The following is a 20,520-nucleotide window of genomic DNA, read 5'->3' on the forward strand; positions in this document are numbered from 1 at the left end:
TTATAATAGTGAACAAATGGAGTATCTTGAAAAACTTTTCAGTTTTGCCTTTCTTTATAGCTAATAATTACAATAAGTGGTTATTTAAAAGTTCAAATGATAATAAGTAAATAAAAGGTAAAATTAAAATAATATTAATTACAATAACCATGTGTTGTATTAAGGACAGAAAAAAAAATCGTTAATTTTTTTCTTATATTAAGTATCAGTGAAACAGCATTACATCTGATCACCTGACATTTTTTTTTTAATGAATTTTTTTAATGAAAACACATATGCATAGTTGTCACCCCGCACGACAGTTTTTTAAAGAGACAAACTTGCATGTAACGATCGAGAAGTTTAAGATCTTTGTTTTTAAAAGAGTTTCACAAAGAGCCATGCACACTTTTTTTTTTTTTGAATATAAGACCATAGAAAAAACTGTGTAAAATTAGTTGTAAAATATAGTTGTTGTCAAAAATAAAGATATTGTTGTCGTCGTTCAATGCTTGATAAGCAAGTTAGTGCGTACATCTGTTACCCTCTCCAAATACATGATTAAAGTTGACAATCTAGTCCTTCATGATGAGATTTATAATTTTCATCATGATATCGTATAAAGAATAATCAGGGCTTTGGTAGTACTAGATAAGAGATAGAGCTTTAAGGGAGTCGGAGTAAACATTGACGCAAGGAATTTGTATCTCCAACAAAGAAAAAGTCCTTAAAAGATGGCCCAAAGTTCAACGATAGTATTAAGAAGATAACTAAAGAATTTGGTAAAACTTTTTATCTAGTTGCCTTGGTGGTCTCGGATAAGGCCACCACAAACAGCAGCTCCATTGGGATAAGCAAAACCATCAATATCTAACCTAATCCAATCAAGTTTGGGTTTGATCCATTTTGTAAGAGATCTGTCATTGTTGAAATGAACATTTTCAAGTTGAGCTTGAAGCCAATGATCATTTGGTTTGTGTGTTGAAGAAGATGATATCATTGCTTCAAATCATACGAATAAGACCATGTTAACTAATTTGTCTCAAAACAAAATGTTAAGTAGGCAATGCTTCCCAACTCAAATATAAGACAATTTCAACTCTCTATTAGCTACCATAGACCCATCTAGCCAATTAATGTTTTCACCTGTACATTTTTTTATACAATTATTGATTATTTATAAGTCAAGTTAAGTAGGATCACATTAACAGCAAAACTATTCTAACAAGTACTTAACATAATTGCACGTACAAGACTCAAATTCAAAACAATTGGTTAGACTAACACAACCCCTTTCCAATTGAACTACATACTCGTTAGTTACTTTTTCAGCCATGTATTGCTATAAGTTATTTTAACTATTTCTCTAAAATTGAGGAATATTGGTTAAATTATTAATACTGTTTAAAAATATTTTTAAAAATCATTTTTACTAAATACATCATTTTTACAAATATTTACCTCTTTCATATGTATCCCCTTACCATACTCATGAAAATTGGAACTGCAAGGCAATAAAATCAAAGTAAAGTAATCCATCGTCCATGTTTTATGGTTGGCCAAAAAAAAAAATGTCCATGTTTTATGCAAGAAGACTCGTGAATGACATTGTTTCATAGGAAATGACTTACATACGAGTATATAGTAGTTAATTATTATAACTCTGATATAGAAACTCAAATTATAACAATTAAGTTATAATTTTGTGGACCAAACTGTTTGAGTATGTTTGAGAGTATATGATGGAATGGAAAAGAATAATGATCATTAATATTTAATGGAAAAAAATGAGGTGAAACGGAATGGATCATTCTATTATTTGGATGTTTAATTAGAGAAATAAAAATTTTATTTAATGATTATAGAATTAATGGTTTTGTATCAAACATGATTGCATTCTTTAGTTTTAGGGGAAACATCTACCACGGGAGGGAGACCGGTGATACAACCCGCATTAGTAGCGAGAATATGTGAAGATGAATCTTTCTTTTTATTGATTATGGCTTCTTGAGTTTTCAAGATATGCTTTGAGATGCACAAGGTGATCATTGCTTTGAGAATTGTTACATCAAGGGTGTAGCGAACTTCATTCCCGACAACGACTAAACCTATTACCTCGAGGGAGGGTTAATAGGATAGCTGCTCAACAAATTCCTTTTTTGTGCCCATGTATGTTCCACTTTAATTAGCTAACGATAGCCTTCATATTTGATGTAGAATTGTTATGTGAATATATGTGTTCGTTAAGCGCGTCAAATACTCAAGCAGCTCTGGGTACTATAACAACACAAGGGCAAAAATCAAAGGGGGAAGCGAGTGGATTTGTATTCATAGGAGACAGGGTTGTTAGAAGTAGTCCACTTATGTTAGGAAGAGCTCGTGGTCCACGCTCCAGAGTCATATTTGACAAAACATATTTGGATTCAATGGTTGCTCGTTGCTCTTCAAGGATGGGATGCTTGGAGTTACACAGGACATGAGTCCATTCAAATAACTACTTCTGCACATTTTAATAATATATTAACTTTTTTTCCACAAAATATCTTTTGAAGTGTTAATTAGCTTGAGAATAAAACAATGCAAGGCAAATTTGATGTGCATCAAAGTTGGTCGTACAGGGTCAAGGGCGAGTTGGAATGACCACATGTAATTGAAAATGAAACTCTCTACTTCACAGCTAAAGTAGTTTTCATTATCATCCTTTGTAAATCAGGATCAGTGACTTGCAAATTTATTTGCATGCTCGCCAGCCCAGCTACTTTTTTTTTTTTTTTATTTCTTTAGCATTGTAATTTATGCTCTTTTGTGATAGCCCTTTGTGCTCCATTAATCAAGACATTAGCTTCTCCTATGCTCTGTTTGTCTAATTTGCATAAAATCCCCGTTTCACATTTTAATCTATATTTATTATTTAGAAGTAGAATTTAATATAATCAAAACATAAAAATATCAAAAAATATAGTTGATTTATACTATCATGTTTTTATAGTTACTCCATGTGTGGCTCCCCATTATGTTTAGAGTTGAGAATGAGGATTGGAACTAACGGGCTAACCATTTAAATTTTTTTTTTATAACAGTTTAAGTTTGAAAAAATGACATTTTTTCAAAGAAAATCAAACTTTGAAACCCAATTTGATAGATTATAAAAAAAGGACTCAATCATCCTGTTTAAGCTCATTTTTGTTTTACCATAAAAAATAAAAGAATTTTAACTTTTAAATTAAATTTAAACTTTAAAATATATGTGTGGTTAATTCAGTTATTGGTTTTAATAAAAATAATGTGTGGTTAATTCACATTAAATAAATGTGGGGATGGGGAATTTAAAATTAAATATTCAAATTGTAGGACTTATGGGAAGGAATTTTTAACAATTTTTTAAAATAAATATGATAAAATGAACTCAAGTCACGTTCGGTTATTAGAAAGAAATGTATTGAAAAAAAAAATAAAAATGAGATGATAAAAAGGAATAGTAAACTAAATTCATAAAGGAAAGGAGTAGTTTAATTCACGGGGTTGACAATTGTGATTCATAAAACTTTTGAAAGGTGTAATAATTCCTACATTTGTAGTATATATTAATGATTTTATCATGCTTACTATGAGGATGAAGGATGATTTAGTTTATTTTTATATTAATTTTTTTAATTCATTCCATTATATTCTTTTTTAGTAACTAAACAGGACCTCAATATTTCTTTAATTCCAAGTTTATTTATTAGCCCATTTTCATTCATTAACATATATACAATAGGAGTTCTTCTCATGTGAGTAATATGAGACACCTCCTTTTAGCACAATCACACAATAATTATAATACTTCTACAGGCTATTTAGCAAAGATCTTTGACCTCATGTGTCCTAACCTATGATACAGATTCCTTAATTTTTTTGTTTTGCTTCTATTTCATTTGTTATTGATATATTTAGGTTCTCTTATCTAGGCTTAGTTCTGAGATTTGTACTATTATAGGTTATTTTTAAATTTTTTTTAATGTATTTAATCTCCTTATAAAAAAAGAAAATTTCTATTTCGTATTTATAGTTGAAAAATCACTTCTTTTAGAATTCTACATTGACATGAGGACATCTAAGTATGAATATATTGTATTTTAAGTAAATAATATTTTTGAGAGGAAAATAATCATTATCCTACTCAATGTTACATTGTGTATCACTAAACATGTGATAGTATTATTTTAAATGAAATAATTGTATAATATCGGACGCAATGTCATCCCAACTGCTATGTAGCATTATTAGTATTTTAGGAGATTTTACCTCTCATGTCAAAAATTCTAAACTATAACATAAGTCATAAGTAACTAATTTATGTTCTACGAACAATATTAATTAAAATATTAAATTATTAAAAATATTTATATATTTTCATTTACACTCTCATTAAATATTTTATATAAAAGTCTTAATAATAATAATTAAAATTTTAATATATGATTTTTTTGAAAAAAGTAAAGGCATGGTTAAACAAATAAATATAAAAGCTTGCATTATGCCCTATACTTTATATCAAGTAAGATTTTTAAAAAATATTCTATGTTATGATTTAAAAAGAATATATTATAAGGAATGCATCAAACAAGGCTGTAGTCATATGAATATATTGGCCACTTGAAAAACAAATTAAAGTGGACAACTTAAAAATTGACAATGAAAAAAAGTCAACCCACCTCATTAACAAGGGTTCAAATCCACTCCTTTCATGGAAAAGAAAAGCCTCTTTATCAAATTAATTTAAATTAAAACCTCCCTTAAAATACACAAAATTATTTGGGAGAAAGGCAGTGAGGACTTTTAGAAGAGGAAAAAAAAGTGATAAAAGTATTAACAACTGAAAGTGTGACAATGCAAAATCAATCGATGAAACTTTAATTGTGCATACAACATTTTGGCCTTGTTTGATATGCATGCTTAAATTTGAAGGGATTGAAATTAGGATTAAAATTGACATTGGGAACATGAATGACATTTTAAATTTATGTTTGGCGTGGAATAACAATTGTAAAGAATACTTCCCTTTATTTTATTATACAATTAAACATAAACTATGAAAAGGCTATAATACCCTAAATGATTAATAAAAAAATGTGTAACCATAAACCCATCTTCTTTGACGCATCCAAACCCAACTTTCCTCCCCCTCACGTGACCCTATTTCTCCATTGTCGTGAATAGTTGCTTCCTCGCTAGCTTAGAGTCACTGGTATCAATCCTGTTTGAGAAAGCTGGCTTCAAGTTTGCTCATGGGGTATGCTTCTTCGCCTACTCTCAATCTCAACCCATTTGTTACGATCACTCTTTGCTCCGCAAATAAAGGTTTGTGACGCCATGTGACTAATGGGAGATTGACAGGTGGAGATGAGTGCTTGTGATTAGACTAACGGAGGAAATGGAGAAGAGCACTTTGCGGTGGCAATGGCAACGATAGTTATGTTAGGCATATTTAGGGCAAAATTCACAAGGCACTTTTGTTAGAAAATTATTATAAATAAGGTTAATTATGTTCCCAAAATTTTCAAACCCAAGACTAGTTTCCTAATATCAAAGCGGTGGGTTCAAGGAATCTCATATAAGTAGGTCCCAAGGTAGGCTTAATTTCTTAAACCAAAGGGATGATTTTGGTCCTCTCCCAATATCGGTCCTGGATTCAACCCTCTATTTTTTCATATCTTTTATCCACGACTAGAAATCATCCTTCACATGTAAAGAAATACAATTTACATCATATTTATAATTATAAATATAAGTATTTTTTTAATTGTTAAATTGCTTAAAGCACATGTTTCACAAAAGGAAGCTATTAAACAAGGACAATTACCTCCAAGTTCTACATAATAAAATTTATTATCAAGAAGTCCAATAAAATTTACAAAATATTTTAAAATCTTAAATTTTATGCATTAATAATTTGAAGAAGAGCATTGATAATTGAATAGTGGCCATTTATAACTTTATGTAAATGTATAGGATTTAAGACTTATGAACATTTTATAAATTTTATAGAATTTTTTGGTAATAAATTTTTTATATGAGACTTGAATTTAATTTTTTTTTATTAAATAACCGGGGACAGCCATGCTGCTCGAGAAAATGGGGCGAGCAAAATGATTAGCACTTACACTTAACTCCCCTAAAAATTGCAAAATTTACGCAAGAACAAACCCATAAGACGAAGCATATTTCAATGTTTCGTGGAAAATGACATTTTAATACCCTAAAAAGTACACTCAGCACTAAAAATTTCACTTGCTCCCTTAAAAAGTACACTCTTCTTCAGATTTCGCCTCCCTTATTAAATTTTTTGGCTCTGTCCCTGATAATAATTCAATCTTTTCATTTTATAATTTTCCTGGCATCATCTGGATCTTACAAATTTTATTTCACAATCTTTTTATAGACTCTGCAATTCATTTGATATTTTTGTCTAGCTGGATAATGGCAACTGTAACAGTGCAACGGCGTTCTTAATCAATCAAAACTGAGGAGGGCCCAACATGAACCAGCGGATTTATTCATTTTTGTGGAATCCCCGAGCTCTACTTGGCACAACGGGTTTCCATGGGCCTCTTTCGCTTAACAAGAAAGAAAGAAAGAAGGAAAAGCAAACTGTGAAAATTGATCAAACGTTTCTTTCGCATGGTTGCACTAAAAATGCTCAAGCATACTAGCAAAGGGCAATATTTCGGAATCAAAATTCCCTCCAGGTTCAGAACAAGACTACCTCCAACCAACTAGATACCTGTTTTAGTGGTTAGGGGCTAAACAGTTTAACTTAAGATTTCGTGTGTAAACAGCAGCGTAATTGAGTATGTAAAGTATGTCTCGTCAGCAATACTTGCAAAACCTCTTTAAAGAGAGCCCCATTTAAGCGGAGATTCAGATTAGTTTAGAGTGAATTAAGCGGGAATAAACTTAACGAACCCAAACGCTGGGTGTGAAAGAAAAGAAAAAAAATACCTCTACTAAGATAAGGTTTGCAAAGGCCGAACTCATTTTCGCGCTATCCAAAATTTCAATCCCACAACATCGTTGGCCATGGTATAGGTTGCTAGTTTAATGAAGGGCAGCCATTCTGACGAACATTGACACAAGGAGTAACACAGAGGAGAGAGCAAAAAGATTCCTTTGCTTCTGGGACTGCATGATTGTTACAAGCAGCAGAACCCATTGTCATTGCCTCTGATGCCCTTTCTATTAGTTCTTTCAAATTTTCCATTTTATCGTCTCCGCCAGCCTCTCAAATTCGCTACCGCTGCCCTTCCGTCCGATCGTTGAATCTCAATCGCCATCATGTCTCGCGCAAGCACTTGTGTTACATGTCAGGTCTGCATGCTATTGTCTGTAGCGAGTAAACTGACGAAAGAAAGGAGAAATGCTCTTCGGATTCTGTATTGGCTTTTTGTAATCTTTTATTCTTCTTGAGCTGAGTCAGTCGTTGGTTAGAATGTGTTTTGCCATGGTCGAAGAAAATTTTACCGATGTTCTTTCATCTACTTTAAGGACAAAGTCAGTTTCTGCTTCATGGGATAAGGGGCCTTGAATGGACATAATTAGCATATATTTTGTTCTTTTGTTGTCCCTTGGAATTGGAATGCAGTTGTGAAGTGTTTCTAGTAGCTTATATGTTATTTGGTTATCCTTTTTTAATCAAATTTCTCAGAGGCTAGTGGAGAGGAGATTAATATAGTTAGATTTGATTATCATTTTTTCGGTTTAGTTAGTATTATCTAGACTCGACATTTATAGAGATTGGCATGTTTCCGACCTCATGGTACTCCACAATGTTTAAATTGATAGGGAAGTACTGCCATGTGGCCTCATAGAATAAGGTCAAGTCCCTCCTCCTAGAGTTAGCAGATCTTTGGTTCTTATGTTGTCTGTTGGAATGCCGCTGAAGTCTGTTCAGTACTTCATATGCTATTGCTCACTTCTCCAAATTTCTTTTAAGACCGGAAAGAAAAGTAATTTAATCCCTTTGTTTGGTTTATTCTTAATTTAACCTGACCTTTTTTGGAGTGGGCATGTTTTCTCTATTTTGGTAACTCAGTAGGACTATTACAAAGAGTTAGGGAAAGGACGTCTAAGTTGATGATAATTTATGCTTCAAGGAACAATATATTAATATGATTAGTTGGGCAGAGCCCAGCTTTCAAAAGTTGTCTTCTGGATTTCAAATTTGGATCTGCTTGTATTTACAGGTTCGAGAATTTTAGTTCCATATGTTCAATAATGGATACTAATATATGCTTAGACTCTGTCTCAACTGATGTTTCAGGGAGAATGCTCAACTGTCGAAACTGATCATCTGGTGCCAATCATTCAGCTCAAATCAGATATTCTCCCCACTGAATCTCTGAGCTTATTGACTGAGGGCACATATGCAGATAGTCTTTTGACAGCATTACCTGTAGGTTATTTGCTTCACTTTATCATGTTCTTTGAGCCTTGTCTTAACATTTCTCATCTTTCTATGGTCTACTCTTTAGGTTTTATCAGAAGAGGAACAACAAGCCCTTTCAGCGACTCCAGCCCACCCATCTGGATTATATGGTGAGATACTTCCCACCTTATAAACTCTGACTAAAGCATAGCTATTTTTCATACTGCTGTGATAAATCAATCACTTCTTGTACTAAGGTCAATCAACTGAAGTACCAAGTTGAACCAAAAATTTCAAATTTATATTTCTAGACGCAGTAAAGAGGAATCAATAAAATTTGTCAAGCAAAACTATTTTGAGCAGGCATTGTTCTTTCTCAGAGTTAAAAGGATCCTCTGCGTTGTCTTGCCTCAACTGGTCCTTGAGTGTTGTAATAATTATATTCTCTCAATTTTTTATAGACATATATTACTAATAATTTCATCATATTTTAATTTTCATTTTTTTCCTTCTTGAATTACGTATGCCTTCTGCCTTTTATGTTGGTCTGATTGAATTCCTATCTATTGGGCATGAGAGTTCTCATCTTATTAGGTTGCTTGCTGAATCACTCGTTGTGAACTTGAGAGTTTGATATGCCACCTATGTGGACTTATTTTAGAATAAAACATTAAGGGGCTGCACACCTGCCCTTCTTAAAAAATAAGCATGCGTTGGTGGCATATCAGAGTTCAATTTGACCTGACAATGACATCGTAACCTCCTAACAACAGTGAATCTTTATGTTCTGTTAATCAAGTTCAATCACTCTTCGAGATCTTATTGTGTGCCATCTGCTTCAGAGATTATTTGGCAGCTGAATTTATGCTTATGGTCTTACTATATGTCATTTGTCTTGGGGATTAATTGATGGCTCTGAATTTGAATTCATCTAAGAGGCTCTGTCTTAAGCTTGCGTTTTCAGCTTTCTATTCTAGCTGCATAGCTAGAAATTTAGTGGAACAACTATGGAATTTTGCTTGGCTTTCAACCATTGCTTTGATCCATCTAAGCCTTTTACCTGTCGTGGTCACAGGTTTCTTCACCAAATTTGCTACAATTGTTGGAGGTCCAATGGTTGGCAAAGCTATGGATCATGTGCCCAGAGTACAAGCAAATAATTTCTTGAATATTGCCCATGCAAGTTGTTTGATAAGAAAATTACCATCAGAGATATGGTTCTTTCTTAAAAAGGATTTAATTTCTAGCATTTAATAAATTGTCAGGCCTCTGCCCACTTATTATCTGCAATGATGATCATCCATGCCCATTTTGCCCATCCTACTTTAGTGTCTTCTCTGCTTTTAAATCCATGGTTTGTCACACTAATGTCAGCAGGGGCTATTGAGAGACTATGTGGTGTAGCTTTAGGGGTTGCAAATGAGCGAGACTGGGTGATGCTGGTAATGTCATTCATAGCCAGCTTCCCTTGTTTCCTTGGCATCTTAGTTTTCAGAATAAAATTATGTTAAATTACATGTTTCTCTAATCCCTTTTGACGTTTTCTTTCAACAGTGAGCAGGAGTGAATAGGCCAATCGCACTTGTGCAGGGGAATGCTATTCTGAATCAAATTGATCTCTTGTGTGAGGTCCTTGCTTTTTTTTTTTTTTTTAATGCAATGAATGGATTAGCCAGCTTATACATTTGCATATTCTCAATTCAATATCCGTTTTCCCGTGGAATGATATTGGCAAATTTATTTTATTAATTTTGAAATATTAACTTGCGGACTTATAAGACGTTGATTTGCAGATAGTTGTCACATCAATATCCGGAGTCCTTCTTTCTATATTCCATCCAGTGACCTGTTTGAAAATTGCTGCTGGCTTAATTACAGGACTGTTGCCTGTTACGGTAATTCCCTTGCTTTTCTTTTCTTATTAATTCCATTTGTTGACAGATGAATTTATTTTTCACATTTGCACCCTCCATTACCATATAATAGATTGCTCTCGCACGATTGGCCAACATGCTTTCAACAGGTGTTCTTGACCGGCCTAAATCTTCACAAACCTATTCAAAACATCCACTGAAGAACCTGAGCCACGTCATGACAACATAGGTCCTTTTGAATTTATAGCTGCATTGAGAATTATCTGATCACGTGGTTATATCAAATATACTTATTTATATTACTTTCTGCTGGGGAATCAAAGGGGTACAAGCAATCAAGCTAGGTTCGAAGGAGTATCTGGAACGGCCAGTTCTTCCAGCAAGTCTTGCCTGTGTGCTGCTTTACTTCAATGTCGTGCTTACTCCTGGAAATTTCATGACAGCATTTTTAACCCAACACGGTGCGTGAATTTTTTCCCAACCATTTGCGTTAGAGTAGGCTTTGGTATCTAATTCAAATTCATAAAAAAATTATTTTATTCAGTCTTGTAATTCACTATTGCACACCAAAAAAAGGTGTCCATACTCAAAAGGTTACAGTCTAATGGTATTTTTTTATTTAGGAAAATGGAGGGGAAAGAAAGGTAAGTGACAAGTCAATTTAAACATTTTGTTTTATTTAGAATTAATAAAGTCTATGCCATATCAACAGGCCTACACCCATCTGTCATTGGAGGATTTAGTGGACTGTGCTTTGATGGGTGTTGCAGCTACATTTGTTTCTTCAACACTGGTCAAGCAATTTGGTCTTTTGGAAGGTTTCTTCTTCAGTTTTCCATCTTTAAATAGTCAAGTATGAAAATTTATTTTATACGCAGTCCATGACAATAGTGATCTCTCTCTGGCAGGCTGGAGCAGTTGGATTGGTGTTTCAAGCTTTACTTCTTAGCATGATGTAAGTGGAATGGAATTTGTCTAAATCTGATTAACTTTTATAACGACAATTATCCTCAGTGGATGTGTGACAATGGCTGAAGCTTTTATAAGAAAGGAAGCAATACCTTGGGAAGGTCTCAAATTGCATAATTTGATGGTTTGGGGAGTATCCTGCTCATAAAACTAGTTATTATTGAGTTTTCCGCTGAAGATTTGTATATGCATTATGCATATGTGATTGTGTATGCAGATATTATCACAGTTTGGAAACGTGTCATATGAAGTGTGGAGATGCAGATTCTTCAAACAGGGAACCCCTCGTCCGACGCAAATCTCATTGGGGCAACAGAGGTTGCTGATGCTAGTTTTGCGGAGTGTGCAATTCTGGGAGCTGCAATAATTGCAAATGATGTTCCAAATTTTGGAATTCTGGCAGTGTTTCTCTTGCATCAGTGGTTGCTGCAGCTTGGATATTTTGCAGATGGTTGCTGAATCGAACAGATGACGGAAAAGCCTTTTCACCTGTGATCCCCACTTATGATATTTATGGAGGTATCCTTTCATTATCTAGTTCATCGGTTGCTAGCATAGTTTATGAATTTCTGCGTCGTTTTTCTTTACGGCCACTTTCCGTGTAACTTGTGTGTCTACGTATATAAAAAAAGTCAGAGAATGTGACACCTTCAAATGCACTACTGAGGGAATTGGTTGATACGGAAGACATTGAATAAATTACCCAGTGCCTTGATTCTCTCTCTATTGATCCATTGCTACTTTAACTCACAGTAAATAATGCACATTCTTTTTGTGACTTCGTGCAGTTGTTCCGTTCGACAAGAACACGAGCCAAAATACATACTTGAATTTATTTGACATCGCGGAATGAGGAGGGCTGAGGAATCTTTTCTCCTCACCAAGTTACGTTTATTGCTAATGAATATACGGGCTTGCTTGTAAATGTGACACTCCTTGGTATTGTATCCCACGGCACATTGTACCAAATTTGGGGGGGGGGGGGAATATTACAAGCAAGCCCGTATACGTGCATGTGTATGACTACTTAAGATAGGTCCAACATACATAGTCCCGTATGCGTGTCGTGATTCTAGTGCAGGAGGCTAATGACCAAGCGGTCTAAATACGAAAAAATAGAATGTATGGACATTGAGATGCTGAAATGGAGATTGTAGGGATTGTAATAGAAGAGCAGTAGATGATGGCGTGACGCAAGGCCACGCTGGGTCTCTTTGGTCATGGTCCTTGACAGTTGACACCCCCTTTTTCAACAAGCACCACTCCCATCCGTACAAACATGTTTGCAAAGATATGGGGATATGAATTATTAACGTTACTAAAGAAAAGTGGTAGCTTATAACTAAAAATTGTATGTGCTGGGTTGTTGGCCTTGAAAATAATGATGTGCGAGTAGTTGTCAGTGACTCTGAAAGCGTCTGAAGAAGGTACGTGGAATGAAGTGCGGTAAAACTAAATACACCTAAACTAGAGCAGAGAAGTTGAGGGCGTGGAATACGAAAACGAGATGACTCAGGTTACAGCGAGAGTTTTTGGTGAAGAAAAGGAGTTTTTTTTTGGGGGGGGGGGGGTGTTACTGTGAGAATCGCGGGTACGAAGGCAGACTGCAGAGTGTAGAGAGAGAGTGTGTGTGTGAGCTGCCGCCATATTCAACTAAAATGCCTCCCGGGTTTACCGCGTGGTTCCTATTTCCCCGCCGCTCTCTCTTCCCCCATATTCCCGTCTTTGTCCGTCGTCCTTTTTCTTTCTTTAATATTCGCATTTCTTGCCATTTTAAAATCAAATACACGCATTGTTTTTTTTTTCTATTCATTTTGATTATTGTGTGCCGCGGTGGTGCGTACCACTAAAAGTAATAGGTTGGATGAGAGGGAGACTCATACTATCAACACGAGTGCATGAGATAATTATTTATTTTTAATTTTTCTCTTATTTTAAAAAAATATTTTTCTCATGTAATTATTTGGCATCTAAGACTGTGCTTGGGGGGCTTGCTTCTCCCCAGTCACGTCCCGCTACTGCAAACGGCAAAAAGGAAGGAGGGACAAAACATCCCCCAACGGATTCTAATGTTATCTGGCAATTCAAATTTCAGTATGGATGGCAAAGTTAAATCTTTGGTGTCATCGCCAAGTCTATTTCAAACTTCAATTTCTTTTCAAATCTAATTATGATTCTCGCAAGAGTACTATAAGTCATGTCATTAAAAAGACTCATCTCCCAATATCAGAAAAGGTACTGAGACTACCTCGTTGGAGTCTCATTTTCCATGGTCTATTATTAGAACAAGCTTTGTTCTGCTGGGCTGTGAGCTCCGATCGTGTTTCCTTGGATTTTTTCAGCTCACCGCTAATTAGAAAAATATGTTTTGCACTCTATTACTCCCCTTCCTCTCAATATGTATGTGAAACTGTGCGCGCGCGCGCGCAAGTCTTCTAAAAAAATACGTTCCCCTTGTATAACCGGTTTCCTGATCATTAGCTCTTAATCCTTTGAAAATGAATTTCAAAGGATCAAAGAAATAATTTTTTAATAATTAAACTATTTTTACTACTTAATCCTTTGAAAATTGTACAAGTTTTAGTGGTATGTGTAAAACAGTTTTAAAATATGCCAATGGGATAGTAATTATCATACAACTGTTAATGATCAATAACACTGACAACAACACGGATAATAACTGCTAACATTTGCTATTAAACTCCTCCCCTGGGTCAATCCCAACGTTTTATTCACCACAGCATCTCACGGGCGGTGAGTTTTTCTCCATTATTTTTTTTTTCTTTTGCTGTCTATTTATTGTAAATCTAAACCATTTCAATTAAATTTATATTTTTTAAAATTATTAAATCTAAATTTTTAAATTTAATTTAATAGTTTAAATCTGTACTAGTCTTTTCTCTGCTCTCCTTTGTAGAGAAAAAAATCCAACTCCATCTGATGCATGCTTGTTTCTTGGAGGTTCAATTCGTTGATTTTTTTTTTTTTTGGGTCAGGCCCAGTAGGCAGACACTAATAACACTCTTGTTATTATGATCGTGAATGCTTACAAAATACAACCATACTAAGCTTTTTACCCACACTCAATTATTTCGTGTCGATAAATTTGATTTATGATATGATTTTTTTAAAACCAAAACTATAATATCAAAATTTGAAAACATTTAAATATAATATCTCAAGACAAATATTTTATAGAAATTTATCGTTAAATCATCTCAAAATGCATATCACAATAACAAATATTAACATTAATACTAGTACAATTTACTGAGAATCCTCTTAAAATAAATATAAAATAATTTATTTAATAAAAATATTTAAAAAAATAATAATTATATATTAAAAGGTTAAAAATATTTCATATTTTTAAATATTTAATTCTTATTTTTTAATAAAGAAAGCAAGGCTGTAAAATCTGGTTACGCTGAAATTTAAGTTTAAAAAAAAAAAGTAATAGGGATGAAATTAAAAGCGGGCCCTTCCTCTCCAACCGATGCTGTCAAGTGTCAAAGGGCCTCAAACCCAGAAACGTCTCCTCATCATTTCCAACGACCCAATGCCCCACACACCATCGTTTTCAGTCAGACAAACTCAACATTTTAAAAGATTAAAACTTGCTGCTGCTATATTTTTTTAAAAAAAAAGTGTCGACTTGATTTGAGATTCCCTCTTTCTCTCTCCCCCTTCAACTTCAATGGTCACATTCCATGATATTACACGACTAGTTCACGTTCGTCGGCCTCTACCCAAGTACCCCATGTATGTTTCCACTTTCTTCCATTGTCATGTGCTTCTCTGCTTGTTTTACTTGAGCAATTCCCTCTTCCTTTTTCTTATTTCTTATGTATTTCTCCGTCGTTTCTTTTCTCTTTCTTCTTTCTTCGGTGTCAGTGCCATTTAACATATATAACTCAAGCACCATTATAACTAAATTATTTATGATAAAATTATGAAATTTCACCGTAATTCTTGCAGTTCTTTAATCATTAGTCAAAATTAATTTTTCATGTCAAATGATTGAATCATTTTTAAAATTTAAGATAAAAAATTGCCTATACTGTCATCAATATTGATTATCGAATTCCTTGTCAATGATGAGGTTACTAAAGCTCCTACCATCAAAACTTGAGCATCCTAACACTTTTATTTTAAAAAAATTGACAAAAGTGGCCATAGTGGTCTGATTTCATGAGCCCTTTACAACTTAAAAAATTTAATGACTATCAAACCTGCTTTATTTTATGTGACAAAAATATATATATATATACATAGTAACTCAAGTGCTTTTATAATACAATGATATATTTAATTTTTAAATGATAATTATTATTTTATTAATATTATTTATTATTTTTACATGGTTAAAATTAATGGAGGTCGGGCGGCCTCTTCATCGGGAGGGTTTGCGGCGGTGGTTGCAGCCAACATTAGTGATAATGAAAGTAAATTTTTTATTATTTTAAATTTTGGGAACAATTTCAATCATTTTATGTAAAAATCCATTTCAACTAAGGACTAAGTGAAATTTTAGAATCTTACCCTACTTGACTGATACAAATTAACTACAAGGGTCTTGATTGATATTTTTCCTGTGTAACAAGAACGCGAAATATAATGTTCTTTTCACCACAGCCATCTGTTTGCTGTTGTTTGCCACAGTGATTTGGACTTGAAAGCGCCCATCTTTTCATGTCTATTGAGGTTGATTGTTGATGTATCACTTGGCTTGTTGATGTCCTCTTTTGACTCTCTCCTCCTCCCATCCTCCTCCTCCACCTTCTCTCTCTCTTCATCTTTGTCAAGCGCCGTCTTGAAGTAATCCTCAAGTTTTGAAACTCCGGCCCTCACACGCACAGAACAGAGAAAACCACAGACGCGCCCGGCCAAAGAAATGGGCTCTCTGGGAAGTGAAACTGCAAAGAAAGCAATGTGGCTATATCCAAAAGTCTTGGGTTTTAAACCTTCTGAAAGATGGGGGCACTCTGCTTGCTTTTCCGTGGGCCTTGTGTATGTCTTTGGGGTATGATCAAAATCTTTTATCTTTTCAAGTATCCAGATAGTTTCAAGTTCCTGATATTTAGTTTTAGTTTGTTCTTTCAATAAATAGCCATTCTGTGAAATTTCCTCTTGATTACCGGAGTGTCTTCCTGAGTGGATGTGTTCATCCAGAGTTGTTCTGTCTTCATTGTAGAACGGGGTGATCATTTATTTCATGACCTCGCAGTACTACGTTCCCATGTCCTCTGCCATGCTGCTATCTTTGGCTAATAACCAAACCACTTTCTTCTCTGAATAGTATCTTTTCCAGATTTTTCTTTGACCCACGTCTTTTTTTTTTACCTGTTTTCAACTATGTTAAATTTTGTTTCTCTAATTAGTGGGACAATACATTGTTTCGTGACCATCATCCTTCTGCTTTCTTGCTATAGAATGACTCACATTTACGTCGTCCTCCTTCGTTTCTGCCCTTCGTTTTTGTGTACCAAACAACCTCGCACATAGAAAGAAAAAAGGTGCTCCCATGTTGTACTTCCAAACTGGTTCCCGGTAATTTGAGATTTCAATGTCTGTAACTTAGCTGTCTGTTGTCGCCAGATAAACAGGTTAGTTATAATGCAAAATTCTGATGTTCTATTGTTAGATGGCATGACTATGATTCCCGTGCATGCACATTTCAGGGGTGTTGTGGGGGGCTTCATTTTAGCGATGTTCTGACTCTGGACCTTAACAATATGACATGGAGAAAACTGGCAACAACCGGGGAAGGGCCTGGTCCTCGAGATAGCCATAGCGCTGTTCTTGAAGGCCATAAAATGATAGTGTTTGGTGGTACGAATGGCTTCAAGAAGGTTAATGATATTCATATCCTAGATCTGATCACCCTAGAGTGGGTTCGTCCTGAATGCAAAGGAAGCCCTCCTTCTCCACGTGAAAGCCACACTGCCACTCTGTTTGGTGAAGAAAGATTAGTGATCTTTGGTGGTAGTGGAGAAGGTGATTCAAACTACTTGAACGATTTGCATATTCTGGATCTCCGAACCATGAGATGGACTTCTCCAGAGGTGAAAGGTGATTTGCCTGTCCCTAGGGACAGTCACACTACTCTGGCTATTGGGAACAAGCTTTTTGTTTATGGAGGAGACTCTGGTGATCAGTATCATGGTAACGTCAATATGCTGGATCTGGATACAATGACTTGGTCAAAGGTATGTATGTATTGTGTTCTTGTGTCAAGTAGAGGAGGGCACTTAATTATCCTGATTCTTTCTGCATTTTGATGACAGTTGACTGTTCAAGGGCCTTCCCCTGGCGTAAGAGCAGGACATGCTGCTGTTAACATTGGAACCAAGGCAAGTTCTGATTTTGAATTTCATCACCACTTAAGTTTGTATCTTCTCGTTAGATGTAAGCTGAATGTACTCTTCACGGTCACATGTAGGTGTATATTATCGGAGGGGTCGGAGATAAACGTTACTATAATGATGTTTGGGTGTTTGATATCTACACTTGTTCTTGGACTCAGCTTGAAATACGAGGTCAGCAACCCCAAGGGCGGTTTTCACACACAGCAGTTGCTGCTGACATGGACATTGTCATATATGGAGGGTAGGTTCCTATCATCTTATAATCACTGTTCATCTTTCTGCCTTCGCTTTTCACATGCTAACACAATTTTGCCTTCATTTGATTGGCAGGTGCGGGGAAGATGAACGTCCTCTGGATGAATTGTTAGTGTTGCAGCTGGGAGCAGAGCACCCAAACGGACGTTACAACGTATCCATGGGCAAAGTCTTTGGAAGCTGTTGGAAGAAGACCTGCTCAAGCGGAGCGGACAGCAACCTGGTACAAAAGTTCACGTGGCTATATAACAATTAATTAACGTTGATCTTATGAATTTCTGATATACCGTGCCTTTTCGAAGGAGCTAACAAGGTCTTTTTAAGCAGAAGGCAGTGCTCATGGGGAATAATGCGGACACTGTAGGAACTTACGAATTCACAGCAGGAAAAAAGCAGCCTTTCCATTTGGAATCCGGTGGGTTAACGCTTTAAAACACCTGGTGAGGGATACTTGTTGGCGCTATCTTTGGTTGACTTTATCTATGCAATTCTGTTCAGATGCTTCCCAACAGAAGAAGAGGAGAATTGCTGCTTCAAAGGTGTGGGATGTTGATTTAGAACAGGAAGAGCATTCTCTTTCCTTGTCCCAGCATTCTTCTCCGACCCAATCCGATCGAGAACACAACACCGCACAAAAACCTAATGCTTCCACCACGGACTCTCAGCGATTTCTCATGTTCAAACCGTTAAACCAAATACCAACCAGTTCTCAACATGACAACCCTTCCATCAACCCAAAAGTACTAAAGAATTCCAACCAGAGGAATCCCCAGGGCTTTCATTATCTAAAACAATATCACCATGTTTATGATGCAGAGCACTCGCCCATGGTTCGAGGGCCCATCCAACACCTGGTACTTTCAGAATTCAGAATTCGCAATCCCCTCATTTTTTAGCCTCTCGACTTTTATTTACTCTCGTGGGATTTGAAATTCTAGATCGGTGCTGAAGTCCGAGGAAGAGTTGATGGGGCCTTTGACTCGGGTTTGCTGATGACCGCGACGGTGAACGGAAAAATTTTCAGAGGAGTGCTGTTCGCACCCGTAAGCTTCGAAACTCGGACGATTCCGTCATACTTATGTGTTGCATCCGTCGAAGAGTTTACTGGTTGCGAGTGGAAGTTAGTGGAATTGACAGGGAAAACTAAATTGTGCAGGGGACGGGAACAGTGTCGAGAAGGCCCAGTATGGAACCGAGCAGTTGGATGCATGGTGCGTGTGCGACGAACTCGAATCATAAGGGCGAGAATACGAGAGGATGCCAGCAGGTAAGTGGTTGTTCGAGGACAGAGTCGTGTCAGGTGACTCAACCATTCCCAATGATGAGAGCGAAAGGCGCTGCGTCGTTTTCCAAAGAAGAGAAGATGAGGAGCGATCTTAATGGGTTGGCTCTGACACTAGGAGGAGCTGCTAGCGGCCACCACCGTGGTGGATCCTGAGCCTTCCCCATTAATTATTACTGGTAGTACATACTGAGCTAGGAGCGCAATAAGGTTATGAACAAATAATGGCTTTTCCAAACAACACCTGGCGTGGCTTCTATGAATTTCAAGTTTTTGTATTAGTTAATTATTCCTTGAATGAATCCATGGTGCTATCTTTGAGGGTACAAATATGCTTTCGTCAAACTGAAACGGGCTGGCTTACTCTCCAATAATAATAATTGAATGCCTATGGACGTTATATTACCCCTCCCGTGGAAACTAAAATAGATAGATATGAGGGTTACGAGTTTCAGCGGGAGGCTGACGTGGGTGGAAGGAGAGCAATAAAAGTGGGAGAGGTACGGCGGCAGTGTGATTAAAGTAAAACGGAATATGTGGCTCTCAAACCTTGTATAGAAAATCAGATCCGTTGGATCAATCTGAAAATCAATGAACCGGTCTCTTCACTGATCTGGTTTTTTTATCTTAGTGAAGACATGATTCAATATAACCTAATCAACCCGGTGTTTTTAAAAAAGACTTGTGTTACCCGGTGAAAATTGGACCTAATCTTCCGTCATACTTATGTGTTGCGTCCATCGACAGTTGATCGGGTTACTTATTTTAGAGTTTTTAAAAAAATTCAAACAATTGAAAAATGCAAAATTGAAATCAATTTTAAAAGTCAAACACGCATGATCAATCTCAAATTCTTAATAGTCATCCCTAGCCTTAGTTCAAGTTCATCGTAGCTCTCTTTGGCCTTGATCAGTGAATTCTCAACTGTCGGGCTTTGTCACTATCCTCTTTACCATCATCTCTCTCCTAGTTCGAACTCGTCTTGTCGACCGTCACTCTCCTGGTTCGAATTCTATCTTGCCTTGTTGGCCGTTTATCTTGTCGTGGTGTCGAGTTTTGATGTTTGTTTCTATGTTGTTGCATGTTGCCTTCACCTTGCTACTAGAGCTAGTTCAGTTTTTGGGAGAGACATAGAAGAAAAGGACAAGGAGGAGAAGAAAGGAATTAAAACTGGCCAAATATTTTCACTGATGCACGTTTATCCGCTGATGCTTTCCCCACTTTTTTTAGATGATGTGATTTTTGAATTTTGATTTGATATTATCAAATATATGTTGATAAGTATATCTCAATAACTAATCAGCTTTTAATATTATATGTTTTATTTAGTGTATCAGTTCAAGTCATTTATTTTAATATTTTTTATTTTCAATTATATTTTGCTTT

General features: G+C 35.7%; 1 protein-coding gene and 1 long non-coding RNA gene across 11 annotated transcripts; both read left to right on the forward strand.

The window, feature by feature from the left end:
- Positions 1-6,691: 6,691 nt before the first annotated feature.
- On the forward strand, positions 6,692-12,458 carry LOC129305234 (uncharacterized). 7 transcript variants are annotated; one of them, XR_008591933.1, is made up of 13 exons: positions 6,902-7,329; positions 8,282-8,413; positions 8,493-8,556; positions 9,462-9,828; positions 9,941-10,015; positions 10,180-10,281; positions 10,373-10,489; positions 10,584-10,721; positions 10,884-10,904; positions 10,973-11,078; positions 11,169-11,215; positions 11,447-11,748; positions 12,018-12,458. It is a non-coding gene; the product is annotated as an uncharacterized LOC129305234 (long non-coding RNA). The 7 variants fall into 7 exon arrangements; XR_008591935.1 differs by lacking the exon at positions 6,902-7,329 and adding an exon at positions 6,692-6,710 and having other exon boundaries at positions 10,884-11,078; XR_008591943.1 differs by having other exon boundaries at positions 6,901-7,329; positions 9,941-10,008; positions 10,884-11,078.
- Positions 12,459-15,961: 3,503 nt separating this feature from the next.
- LOC129285223 (uncharacterized) lies at positions 15,962-19,764 on the forward strand. 4 transcript variants are annotated; one of them, XM_054920818.1, is made up of 9 exons: positions 15,962-16,252; positions 16,911-17,438; positions 17,517-17,582; positions 17,672-17,838; positions 17,928-18,075; positions 18,183-18,267; positions 18,351-18,706; positions 18,791-18,895; positions 19,009-19,764. In XM_054920818.1, the coding sequence occupies exons 1-9, from the start codon at positions 16,124-16,126 to the stop codon at positions 19,288-19,290; spliced, it is 1,866 nt and encodes a 621-aa protein (XP_054776793.1). In that variant the 5' UTR covers positions 15,962-16,123; the 3' UTR covers positions 19,291-19,764. The 4 variants fall into 4 exon arrangements, with proteins under 4 accessions (XP_054776793.1, XP_054776800.1, XP_054776787.1 ...); XM_054920825.1 differs by having other exon boundaries at positions 17,756-17,838; positions 18,180-18,267; XM_054920812.1 differs by having other exon boundaries at positions 15,963-16,252; positions 18,180-18,267.
- The last annotated feature ends 756 nt before the right edge of the window (positions 19,765-20,520 follow it).

The sequence above is a fragment of the Prosopis cineraria genome, unplaced genomic scaffold (assembly GCF_029017545.1).
Source record: "Prosopis cineraria cultivar Desert tree isolate PC_DT_omini unplaced genomic scaffold, ASM2901754v1 PC1, whole genome shotgun sequence".
Classification (NCBI taxonomy): Eukaryota; Viridiplantae; Streptophyta; class Magnoliopsida; order Fabales; family Fabaceae; genus Prosopis; species Prosopis cineraria.

Bases quoted from the DNA above. Each gene is read 5' to 3' on its own strand.
- LOC129285223 (XM_054920812.1), top strand. From the start codon at position 16,124: ATGGGCTCTCTGGGAAGTGAAACTGCAAAGAAAGCAATGTGGCTATAT. The intron at 16,253-16,910 runs GTATGATCAAAA...TGCACATTTCAG, and splicing joins GCCTTGTGTATGTCTTTGGG to GGGTGTTGTGGGGGGCTTCA. The intron at 18,896-19,008 runs GTAAGCTTCGAA...TAAATTGTGCAG, and splicing joins GAGGAGTGCTGTTCGCACCC to GGGACGGGAACAGTGTCGAG.